At 38.6% G+C, this 12,714-nt stretch overlaps 1 protein-coding gene across 5 annotated transcripts in view; it reads right to left on the reverse strand.

Annotated features, from left to right (window-relative positions):
* Positions 1 to 12,714, reverse strand: part of FYB1 (FYN binding protein 1) — a 134,340-nt gene that overhangs the window by 18,606 nt on the left and 103,020 nt on the right. For 3 of the 5 annotated variants that reach the window (XM_040977484.1, XM_040977482.1, XM_040977483.1), the window contains exons 8-13: positions 10,763 to 10,922; positions 10,161 to 10,305; positions 6,324 to 6,346; positions 4,866 to 4,932; positions 3,909 to 4,046; positions 1,534 to 1,559 (exon numbers count right to left, since the gene is read on the reverse strand). In XM_040977484.1, the coding sequence (XP_040833418.1) occupies positions 1,534 to 1,559; positions 3,909 to 4,046; positions 4,866 to 4,932; positions 6,324 to 6,346; positions 10,161 to 10,305; positions 10,763 to 10,922 (559 nt within the window). The remainder of the gene's footprint in view (positions 1 to 1,533; positions 1,560 to 3,908; positions 4,047 to 4,865; positions 4,933 to 6,323; positions 6,347 to 10,160; positions 10,306 to 10,762; positions 10,923 to 12,714) is intronic. The other 2 variants (XR_005883532.1, XM_040977485.1) reach the window with 2 other exon arrangements.

The following is a 12,714-nucleotide window of genomic DNA, read 5'->3' on the forward strand; positions in this document are numbered from 1 at the left end:
ATTATTCCTACTGGTGCAAACAAAATTAAAGTGGGCGAGGTTTGTTTGGGCAGCATCAACTGGAATCTGGGAGTGGGAGAGGCCTGGGAGGGAAATAGTGGGCTCATCCCTCTTGGGTTACCACTTCCATGGGAGGACATAAAACTAAGACAGCGGCTGGGGTGGAATGGGATGTGGGACAGACTGGATTACTGCTACACTTACTGGCAAACCAGGGTAGGGGGTGGGCCTGGTTGGGGTTATTGTGGGTTGCTCCAACCTAGGCTACAGCTCCTGCTGGTTTATGTGAGGGCCAAGTATGTGCTGGGCAGAACCAGGCTGGACTGCAACACCCATTGGTTCCAGTGGAAGTCGGGAGTGAAAACAGAACCAACCCAGGAATTGCAACCACCAGCTGATTGGAGCGATGGACGGTGCCAGGCCCTGTACTTGTTAGCACATACAAGAAGTTTCTTTGGAGATCTTCCTAATCTAAATGCTGGACTCAGAACCCTAACGAAGAAAAGAGAGAAGACAGAACAGGTCAACCAACCATCTCAGCTATGATGGACTATGTCAATCAGTGGATTTTTCAAAGATCTCATAGTGCTTGGAGTGGCAAGATTGACAGTGATTCATAACTGTGGCAATATCAAGACCACTTGAGCAAGAACCTCAGAGCATGCCCTATATCCGGGACCTGGGGAGGGTGGGAAATTGGGTGGGCTTCTCCCTTAAATACCCCCCTTTGAATATGAAGCTAACAATATGGAAAACATACTAGTATTATCCACTTTCCTGTAGCCCTTGAACCTTCTTACCCTAATTAACTATGTAAAGAATGTCAAAATAAAATTTATTAATAAGAAAAAAAAAAGAATTGTATCAGGAACTTGTAAAAAAAAATAATAATCTGACTTTACACAAAGAAGAAATAATGTTACATTGAAAATTTCTAAATATGATATTTTGGTCTTAAAAAAATAAGCAAGCAATACTCAGAAGATAAAATTATATTTAGGAAATATATTTAGACTATATGATAGCATATAGCCTGGTTTATAATTAGATACTTTTATGAAGATATCCAGTACATTAAGCTTGGGCTGAGCCAAAGAGAGGAGGTGTAAGGCGTGTTAGTGTCTAACGCTCCAGGCTACTCCCAACACTATAGCAGCTCCTGAAAGAACAACTTAAAATTCATCAACATTTTTATTTTACTCATACTCCTATTTTATTTTTGAGTAACTATATTCATCTAAGTTAAAGTTTCTTGCAGAGGCTACATAATTTTATCTATCTATTATTTTTCATGATATAGTTCTATAGGCTCAGAAATTTCCCTTTTACCCTCCCCACTGATCCTACTGATTTCCCCCTATTGTTACAACAGTATAGCTCTTCAGCAACAGTTATAAGTCCATCATTCTGCTATTTAAGAAAGCTACACAATTTATTACTTAACAAAGACACTGTGATTACATTTAATGCATTGCGCTATTCCATTGGCAAAAAAATAATCGTATACACTAACCTTAAGTTTTTGTTACTTACCCAGTTGTGTAGGAGGAGAAGGGAAACTGAAAGAGAAATGAGAAAACAATTAGACTGATATGAATGTGGCAATGGATTCTTATGTAGAGGAGAGGTATATGATAGCCAATCATTTCTTTCTTATCCTCCAATTCTCCAAGAAGTCCCATTTTTCATCTATCCAAAATATAATTTAGTAAGCTTTTTTTTTTGAAGTCTCAAGCCAAATAAAAGTGAAAATGCTAATTGGTTTACTTTACCCACAATCATTGGATAAGTGTTTTCAGATTTGTTCTATGAAATTTGCACATAGTAATATACCAGAATAAATGAAATATATTCAATATTTTGGTATGACATGGAATACCGTGGAATGGATTTGGACCAAAATTGTTTGAAATAAAGAGGACAAAAATAGCATCAGCATCAACAGAGGACACAGACGTATGACCATGCTTCCACAACAGGTGCATATATATACACCTGTTCTCCACAGGAGAATGGTGAATAAGAGAGAAATACCCACTTAAACTAGAATGAGTGCTCATTAATAGATGTGATCTGAAACTGGGATTAGGTAGCATTTAGTTGTAAGAGAAAAAGGCCTTTTTCTTTACCACTTTCTGAAGTATGCCTGTTCTGTGCATGGGCACAGGCACGCGCACGCACACACACACACACACACACACACACACACACACACGAAAGAATGGTGCACGGCACAGGAATGACTGGTTAAGTCACAGGGTTATGAATTAATTAATGATCCAAGATCAGAATTGATACAGGTTTCATTGAAGCAAGAGAAAAGTCCTTTATTTCTATGTAAGGTTTATATTTGAGTAACGCTGCTCCAGATATTTCTATTTATGCTTTGTTGAAATTTCAAGCTTATTAACGTGTTTTGGTGTTTTCCAAAAGGATTTCAAGCAGAAAGGAATTAACATCTTATGAAGACTTCAGTTAAATGTGGTGAATATATTAGGTATTTATAAAAACAAAAGGCTTTCCTATATCAGGGAACATGATTCAGACACTTTCAATTCACTAAATGTATGGAATTTATATGAAGGGGTTATTTTGGTGACCTAAAGAGAAAATGCTTGATTTAGTTTTTACTTAAAGAAGATATTTAGAATGATTTTAGTCTAGAAGAAATATATTTCAAATACAATTAATATATCACCATTCTTTGACTGAGTTACTAAGACTTTAAAATGCTGTATTTAGAAAAATAAAATTCCTAACTATGGAGTGAGTATCATGGCACAGTAGGTTAAGCCCCCTCTTGCAACTTTGGTATCTCATAAAGGATTGCTTGTTCAAGTTCTGGGTACTCCACTTCCCAGTCATCTTCATGTGAATGTGCCAGAAAGAAAAGTAGATGTTGGCTCAAGTACTTGGATCCTTGCCCTGCATGCGGGAGACCCAGGTAGAGTCCCATGCTTCTGGCTCCTGCCAGGGAACCCCAGGCCTATCCCTAGCCACTAGGACTATTTGGAGAGCAAACCAGTGGGTGTAAAATCTCTACCTCTGCCTTGCCTCCATCAAAAGATACTTTTTTTAAAAGGCCATATTGTGTCCTTTATTTCTAGAAAATTAATGTTAAGAAGAGTGTATATTTTGAAGGGTAGTCAATGGTAGTTATAGTTAACTATAACTATATATAACTACACACATATAATATATGTGACTATAAAATATATATATACACACATATGTGTGTGTTAAAAATTTACTTTTATTGGAAAGGCAAATTTACAGAGAGGAAAGACAGAAAGATCTTTATATGCTGGTTCACTTTTCACATGGCCACAATGGCCAGAGCTGAGTTGATCCAAAGCCAGGACCCGGGAGCTTTTTCTGAGTCTTCCATGTGGGTGCCAGGGCCCAAGGCTTTGGCCATCTTCTACTGTTTTCCCAGCCATACTTAGGGAGTTAAATGGGAAGTGGAACAGCTGGGGCATAGACTGGTACCCATTTGTGTTGCTGGCACTGCAAGGAGGAGGATTAGCCAGTTAAGGCATTGCACTACCCCTGTAAGTTTCCATATGCTAAATGCAGCACTGGAATTGAAAACTTTAGATGTGATATTATAGTTTTAGAACGCCCAACTAAATGGAGTGCCCACGTGTTTTGTATATGAGTGAGTATGTGTATATTAATGTATGTGTGTTGTAGAAGAAATTAAAGTATATCTCTTTGAATATGTGAGTTTTTATTATCTGATGTTTGGGTTTTGGAAGGATACCCTCCATGAGGCTAACATGATTAAAAGAAGAAAATAAGATGGTTTACGACTGTTAGGGCTGGATTATCATTACAGAACATTAGTAGCGTTTGGTTAACATATTAGTGTAGTTATCGTGTGCTGGAGTCGGTGGGTTGACTCTTACGATGAACCTTCATTATTTTCTGACTCAGAGACTCTGCGTTTCTCTTGTACACTTTTCTTTTTGTCATCTTTTCCCTTTAACAGCTTCAAAATCCCCCAGGACCACGTGTTACTCTTCTCTTCAACCTGTAGCATAGAGCTTTAGAGCATGTAGGCATTGATGTGAAGACATTAGGTGGACATTCAGGATTTTTAAAAGTAATTATTGCTACTTAGGATCATTGAGCATACAGGCAACAAAGAAACTCATGCTCTATCAAGACAGTACGGCTAAGCTTATACATCATGGAATTTGGATGCTGTTCCTACTAGATAAATCATATTTTTCTTCTCTTAGATGTCTCTCAATTCTTAAAATATAAAACCAAACCAAGGCTAAATTTTAAACATCAATTTAGCTACACTTATGATTAAATAATTGCTGATCTTAAATATTTAAAGGTGCTATTTCAAAATGGAATTTTATTATTAATCTCAAATACAGTTTTGTAAATTGTTATATAATAACAAAATTCTTTATTCTGAAACTACAGGGTCAAGCGTGCAATAGTAGTTCAGGCACAAAGGACACATGGTGTCAATTTATTTGGGTTGTCTACAATTATGTAATTACACACAGGGTAGAGTGTGACTGATGAACTCTTCAGATGTTGAAAGCCAATTATTAATTGATATATGAAAGAATGGAAAGGGCTTGAGAGATACCTACCTCACCAACAATTGATCACATTTTTTAATTTCACTTCTACCACTTAGAGGTTTTTCTAAACAAGCTACCATGTCATTTGAAGTGTGGTACAATTATACCTCTTGATTTGTTATTGCTGCCAATTAAGCATTCTAATAATTTTTGATAACTGAGAATGCTATTTCCTATTTTATATCCTGATTAAAACACAAAATACATTTTTAGTATAGGTAACATTTTCCAAAAAGACAATTCACTGATTATTCTTACCTGCTACCAGCATCTTCTTCTTCTATCCCATCGTAAATGTCATCGTCTGGAGGTGGTGGAAACATCCCTTCATTTAGATTAGGAAGAAGATATCTTGTTAATTTTATAATGTGGCACATAAAAGTCACTCCGATTTTGATAACAAATCCTTCTGATTTAGCTATAACATATTCCTCTTGCCTATCAACCATTGAAGTTCAAAAACTTATTTTCCTATAGATAACAAATAACAAATGTATATATTTACATAGACAGTAAATTAGTTGCTTTATCATTTTAGAAAGAATTCTTAGGGCTGAAATGAGAAATGAGGAATGATAAGAGGTATTGTGAATTTGAGGTGAAAGGAGTGAGGAAAATAAATATGGAAAGAATAAAACTGTATAGGAGACGTAGACTTGTGTGGGAAAAAGGAGATGTGAGGGAGTGACAAGAAAAATTCATCCAACAGTAAGAGATATCCAGAAAATGATACTGATCAAGACATAACTAATAAAGGCAAGTTGGAATGGAAAGCAAACACATGAGCAATGATGGTAACTGAAACAAACACATCAAAGGCCATATTTTATCAAAAGATTTATTTTTTAATTTCAAAGGCAAAGATATTACACAGAGAGAGAGGGAGAGAAGGGGAGAGACAGAAAGAGGTATCTTCCATCCATGGGTTCAATTCCTAAATGACTGCAATGGCCTGAACTGTACCAGACTGAAGCCAGGAACCTGGAGCTTTACCCAGGTCTCCCACATGGGTGGGCCATCTTCTGTGCCTTCCTAGCAGGCAGGGAAGTGGTGCAGCCAGGCTCCATCTGGCACTCATCTAGGATGCCCCATTTCCAGAGATGGCTTATTTCACTCTGCCACAACACCAGCCTCCCAAAGTGGCATTGTGAATAAGTATTTTTAAGTTTAAACCCTTTCTTATATCATTGATTATGTTAATTCTTCAGGAAATTTGCTATTTAACAACTGTTTAATGAGAATTTCCTCTTCGAGGGAATACACATATTCATTATAAGCTTGAAATTTGAATGAGGACTTTGGCATCGAAAGGTGGTAGTATTTCAAATCATTTGTTTCGTTGCTGGGAAATCTATAGGTCTTTAAGTGACATAGCCGAGGTGTGTAAACAGGAATACTTAACCAAACAGGAGAGTGAAAGTGGGGCTGCGTTTAGTTATGCCAGAACATTGGCCAAGATTGCCCCCGTGCACACTCCAAGTGGGACCACCTTACAATCCCCGTCAAGCTAGGCAAGAATAAGCGAGCGGCTCAGTTGGCTGGAGGCCAAGACTAAAATCTAGAAAATTGATGATCAGGCTGTGGATTTTTCCAACACATTAAGACCCCCTTTGTTACTGGCAAACGATTTTGTCTCTGATATAATTAGTATTAGCATTATAACACATAAATGTTGAAGACTTACAGAGAAGCTATTGATTAAAGTGTGTGGCTTACCTCCACTTCCACTCTGACTTTGGCTAGGAAAAATCCAGAAAGATTCAATTAAAACATGAATTATTTAGTTTTCAGGAAGAGAAATATATCCATTGCATGGTTTTATAAAAGATAATAACATTTCAGCTAAACTTTATCAGGTAGTTAGATGTGAAAAGGAAGAAAACGCTTCTTACAATAGATGAATAATAACAATAAATCAGAAAACAAGAATCAAGTGAGTTACTAGGAATGGTAGTCAAAACAAAGGCACTACTTGCTTTTAACATTTTCCCATGAGAATTTTTTTCAGATTATACATTATTACATCAATCAACAGATGGACTATTTAAAACCACCAATGTTATTGTAGGAGTTAAATAGAGCAATTACATTCAATTACATTGTATTAAATTCAATTATCTTTCACTATCTTATTACTATGTAAGCTTTCTCTTAATCCAAAAGCATTAAACTCTTCTTTTCAAGGGAGAACTTTTTAAAAATTGAATTCCTGTTCACAGGACTTTTGTAAGGCATGGCCCTTACCTGTATAAATCTTGATAGCCTGTGTTTTTTCCTTGCTATCATTACCAGTCTGTGTGTTCCCTATGTTAGCATTCATGTGATGGCCATCTTTTTTTATCTATATCTCCTACTAAAACATGAGTTCTGTTAGAGGGAAGGAAACGCACATTTTGAAAACTAAAGAAACCTCAGAAGTGATTCAATTCCCTCATTAAAAATATTTTTAAATTTATCTGAAAGGCTGAGTTATAGAAACAGAGCCAGAGTAAGATCACCCTCATGAAAGATAGCTTCCATTCACTGGTTAATTCCCCGAAAGCCACAACACCTGAAACTGGGCCATTCTGAAGCCAGGAACCAGGAGCTTGTGTCTCCCACATGAGTGCAGGGGCCCAAGCACTTGTGTCATCCTCTGCTGCCCTGTCAGGAGCATCAGCAGGGAGGTTGGATTGAAAGTGGAGCAGGCGAGACTTGAACTGGAACCCTAAGGACACGCTAGTGTTGGAGGCAGAGGCTTATAATGCTGGTCCCCAATTCCTTCATTTTTGTTAGAGAGGAAGCTGAGCCTCAGAAATAACTTGAGCAAAACCATGTACATTTAGTTTTCTTGAGTATGTGTTTCAATATAAATATGTAGTTATTAACATAAATGCAGTTCTTTAAATTCTCCAAAAGTAAAATGTTTTTCAAAAAAACCAGATAAACATGCAATATGTGCACATTGATAATCTTGACACACTCATGTTCAGAAAATTCTAAATTCCGTAAATTGCCTGCTATGACCATTGAGAACTTCATCCAACCTCAAGGTTGACATTTACTGAGTCTCAAGGTAGATTTCTTCTTATGAAAGCCAATTTGTGATTGTCAAACTCTAGTGCATGCATTCCATATTTTTGTTATGCTGGATAATTTTTTATCCTATCTGGTATGAAGTAAAGCAGGCTGTAATTTATTTTAGAAAGACCAAGCTGAGGTGGGCTAGCATGTGTGGCACTGCATGCCAAACCTCTACCTATGGTGCCTACATCCCATATGGCTGGCAACATTAAATGTTATTTTCTTTTAAGTTTCAGTTTTGAAACATGTAGACCATCCCCCACTGTAGTTGCCAGGTAAAGAACCAGCAGGGCTTTTGGTTTTGTGATCTCAGTAGATGTTTTCCAGTTTTATATGGTGGGTCTAGAGAAATGCAAATTTTAAGTAGATAAGATTCTTCCTTTCCTTGCCCTTCAACTTGAGGGAACTGTAGCTGTCACGGGAAAGATGGGTATGGCCAGAAAGAACAGTGAGAGAAGCAGAATGTAAAGGTACAATAAATAAAAGACAAAGGAAGATGAGTGGCAGAATGAGTGGTAGAAGAGGGAGCAGAAGGAAGGGGTCTTGAAAAGAAGCCAGGGACAGAGCAAGGGAGGAAGGCAAGATGAAGTGACTGGGAGGGACAGCCGGTCTCCCCTCTGTCCTCCAGAAGAAATGCCTGCTGCCCCCTTGGCCCTGGAAAGGCACACCCCAAATTCTTGGAGGTAAAGTCATCCTAATCTAGTGAGGCATGGAAAGTTGGACCCTTGATACTCAGAAGAAAGGGATTGTTTACAAATGATGTATTTACTTGAAAGTAAGAGTTACAAAGAGAGAAGGAGAATCAGAGAGAAAGATCTTCCAGCTGCTGGTTAATTTTCCAAGTGGCTGCAAATACTCTAAGCCAGGTCAAAGTCAGGAGCTTCAGCTTGGTCTTCCCACCAGGTGGCAGAGACCTAAGCAGTTTGGCCACCTCCCACTGTTTTTCCCAGGCTGTTGGCAGGGAGCTGGTTTGGAAGTGAAGCATGTGGGACACGAACCAGTGCACATATGGGATTCTAGAATGGCAGGCAGAGGCTCTACCTACGATGCCACAATGCTAGCCTCAGATTTATTACAGAAAGGCTAATTGGAGTTGTGATAACATTTAGTCTTTTTTTTCTGTTATATTTTGAAGTAATGACACCAAAATACTGAGATATTACAGAGCAAAGGAGGTGATACATTTTATTAACTTCATATTTTATCTGATAAATATACTTAAGAAAAATCCTGCAGATCCAATCATGTTGAATATACTATGGAAAAGAATGTTTTGAAACGACAACACTGTTGAGAAGCTCTGACAAACTGCTACATTTTAAATAGTAGTTTACACCTATAATGAAATTAAGTTAAAAGACAAGTTTATTTGAGTAGTGCCCCTGGAGCATACCCCACACTGAGGACCCCTGGGATGGTTGGGAGGGTGGGTGTGGCTTCTCTCTTTGTCTCTCTCTTCCCCCAGGTACAGGAAGGAAAAAAGAGAATGTGGAAATGGTGGTCTTATCCACTAGCCCATGACCCACTGAGCCCTAATCAACTATGTAAAGATCATTAAAAAAAGAAGCCAGTTTATTTTGCTATAAAAATTATGAAATTCATGTATGAGGGAACCTCAAGAATGCACAGAAATATATACTATTGAAAATGGCATAGATTTTAATGTTTTTCTACCAAAAACAGATTTATCTTTGAAAATTATTTATTTACTTATTTGTTTTTATTTACCTGAACGGTGGAGAAACAGATGAACATCTTGGAACTACTGGTTCACTCCCCAAATGCCTGTAAGAGCTGCGACTGGGACACAGTGAAGCCAGGATCCCAGAATTCAATTTAGATCTCCCCTTTGGATGGTAGGGACCAACCACTGGGGCCATCATTGCTGCTTTCCAGACACACAGCTAGGAGGCAAATGTCGCAAACAGCATCACACCTGCTGTGCTAAAGGTCTGCCCAAATGTATCTTCTCATTTCACTTGTCCATGAACTTTTTGGCCTATCTCCATTTAATCAATTGATTAGAAAAACAAATTACTGACTTTTAGATAACCTATCACCTATACTGAGCTTAAAATAAGTGATAAGTTAGGTTAGTGATAAAAGTCTTGAGAGATGAGAAACACGCTTCTAGATTCTTAAAACATACAATGTAAACAAGGAGATGACGCATTTCTGTTTTACAATCTGGATTTGCAGGGCATGCATCTAGCCCAGCATTCAGATGCCTGTGGTCTACTATGGAGTTCTCTGGGTTACAGTCTCAGCTCTGAATCCCAACTCCAGTTTGCTGCCAGTGTAGACCCTGAGAGGTCTTGTCACCCATGTGGGAGACATGGATTGTGTTCCTGTCTCCTGACTTTGGCCTTGCTCCATTCGTGGTCTCTATGGACCCTTGGGGAATGAACCAGAGAATGAGAGCTTTCTCTGTCAGTTTCATTCTCTCTCTCTCAAACAACAAAAATTAAAAAAAAAAGTATTTGCACACACCTGCTAATGTCATCCTGCTCTGCAACATCATCGTACACTTCTTGGTCGTCTTCAATAGGTCTTGATGAAAGAGCACCAAGAGAGGATTTTTTACGTTTCAAAGAGTCGTAATCGATCTCGACAGCAGTTGTTTTAATATAGCCATCTGCCAAACAGGAAGAGACTCAGGTTCAGTTAATTAGAATTCACATATTTTTCAGGTTGTGAACGAAATATCAATTGTATTTTTGTTCCTTAAAACTTCATTTGTTTGCACTTCTGATTTAACGATTGTCCATGTAGATTCATTCTTTACTCTGTCCAAGACTCCTCATTAAAACTTATGGTAAAGATCCCAAAGTGATGAACATAAAATGCTTTGTTTTCCTTTCAGCTTCATTGTAGAGCAAATGCCCTTTGTTCCTTCCTGAGATAACAGAAACTTTTATACATTGTTACTGATTAAAAAGATAACACAGATGCAGTGAAGATGAAATTAAATCTGCCATTGAAATCGTCCCTATCTTAATCCATCTGGTCACATACACCTAACCTGATGGTTATGGCTGTGGAAGCATGTGTTGTATGGGCTCACAAAGAAAGTCAGGGAAATCTCGACTCACAGGAGCCCCTGGACGTTCTGCCCAACCATTTTCCTTCAGGGTTGTCTGTGATGCGGATGATTTCAATCTCTTCTCCTTGCTTGAAGCTCAGTTCGTTTTTCCCTCCTTTGACGTCACAGCAAGCCTTTGCTCGATGGATGACTTGAATGGGACCTGTCAGCTACAAAGAGTGGAAAAACAATCATTGTCAAGTTTCTTCATTGTCCAGAAAGCCTTTAAAGAATCTTGTTTTGAAAGATATCGTGTTCATAACCTGCTAAGCTGGCTGCATTCCATTCGTATGTTTGAAATAGGAATTGGTGGTGAATGTTGCTTCTGGTAAATGTTCTTACAGGTGGATGTGGGGAAGCATTACAAAGATGAAGCAAGACACACACAGCACAGGTGAATCTGACCTTAGAGTCCTGGGGAGGGTGGCAGGTATCTGCTGATCCCTGGAACTATAAGGGGTGCCTCAATCAACATCACATGCAATGCACACGGAGTGCCTTGTGCATTATTTTATTGTGTGTGAGTATGTGTATATGTGTTTATTAACAGCAAAGAGAGTTTCAGGCGGGGGCTAGAGGGAGAGGTAATAGTTGTGGGAAAAGTATTTTCTTTCTCCCCTTTTGAATTTGTTATCATCAATATGCTTGGATTAGACATTACCTGGTACAAAAAAAAATAACATTTTAGAGATAACTTTGCAAATAAAAACTGGCAGACAAATGTTATGCAATGGTTTACAGTTAATATGCTGAGAAGAATGGTGTTTTGACAGCAAGGAAATAATCTGGCTTAGAGCATCATTCATTTCCTCACCTGAAATTTGTGACTTCAACAGAATTTTTTCTTGAGTCTTCTGATATGCAAATATGCACTGTGGATTTTGAAGGAGCTCTACCTTATGTTACTGAATTTGTGAAGCTATTAACTCTAAGACATATCGCTAATTATTTACTAAGAAGAAAAAAAACATCCCTAATGAAATGTTGACGGGGCTAAGCCTATAAGGTTTATTTAATTTCTTTTACTTAACATTTACTGGCATCTTACAGAAGGAATATAGCTTGTGAAGTCTTAATATTAAAAAACTTTGGGGTTCATATTCAGTGGTACGAGTTCTATATCCTATTTTTCTTATAAAATATATCATCTCATTGTGTGAGTAAATGATGTAAAACTGTTTCTCCAAAAGAACCAGCCTTACATATTTCCTTTAAAACTCTAAATGATGTTATATTTAAAAATATGTGCAGATTTTTAACAAGAAGAATTGTTCAGTTAAAAATCGGTTGGGGGGCCCGGCGTGATGGCGCAGTGGTTAAGGTCCTCACCTTGCACGCCCGGGATCCCATATGGGTGCCGGTTCTAATCCCGGCAGCCCCGCTTCCCTTCCAGCTCCCTGCTTGTGGCCTGGGAAAGCAGTCAAGGACGGCCCAAAGCTTTGGGACCCTGCACCTGCGTGGGAGACCCGGAAGAGGCTCCTGGCTTTGGATTGGCATAGCATCGGTCGTTGCGCTCACTTGGGAAGTGAATCATTGGACGGAAGATCTTCCTCTCTGTCTCTCCTCTCTGTATATCTGCCTTTCCAATAAAAAAATAAGAGAAAATAAATCTTTAAAAAAAATTGAAATCCAGCTCAGAGGGAATCTCAGTCAACTCAGCTGGTGTGGCCTGAAGGTGGCCAAGGTGCCAGGACATGGGCACGAGAACAAACAGATCCCCAGGTTCACTCTGAGCCCCAGCAAGAGAGGCTGGTAAGGCTCCCAGGGCTTGGGAAATGAGCTGATCCTCCTCCCTGCCCTGTTTTTGTTCCCTGGGTGAATGAGGAGCAGCAGCGGTTGCCCCTTCCAGCTGTCAGTAGTATGTGTGTATGTGTGTAGCACACAAGCTGGGTGGGTGTTCATGGCAGGACCTCATGGTGCCTAGGATGAGATGAAGATGAGGAGGTTTTTCCTTATTGTATA

Source organism: Ochotona curzoniae, unplaced genomic scaffold (genome assembly GCF_017591425.1).
Source record: "Ochotona curzoniae isolate NIBS_2020 unplaced genomic scaffold, NIBS_Ocur_1.0 contig_2754, whole genome shotgun sequence".
Classification (NCBI taxonomy): Eukaryota; Metazoa; Chordata; class Mammalia; order Lagomorpha; family Ochotonidae; genus Ochotona; species Ochotona curzoniae.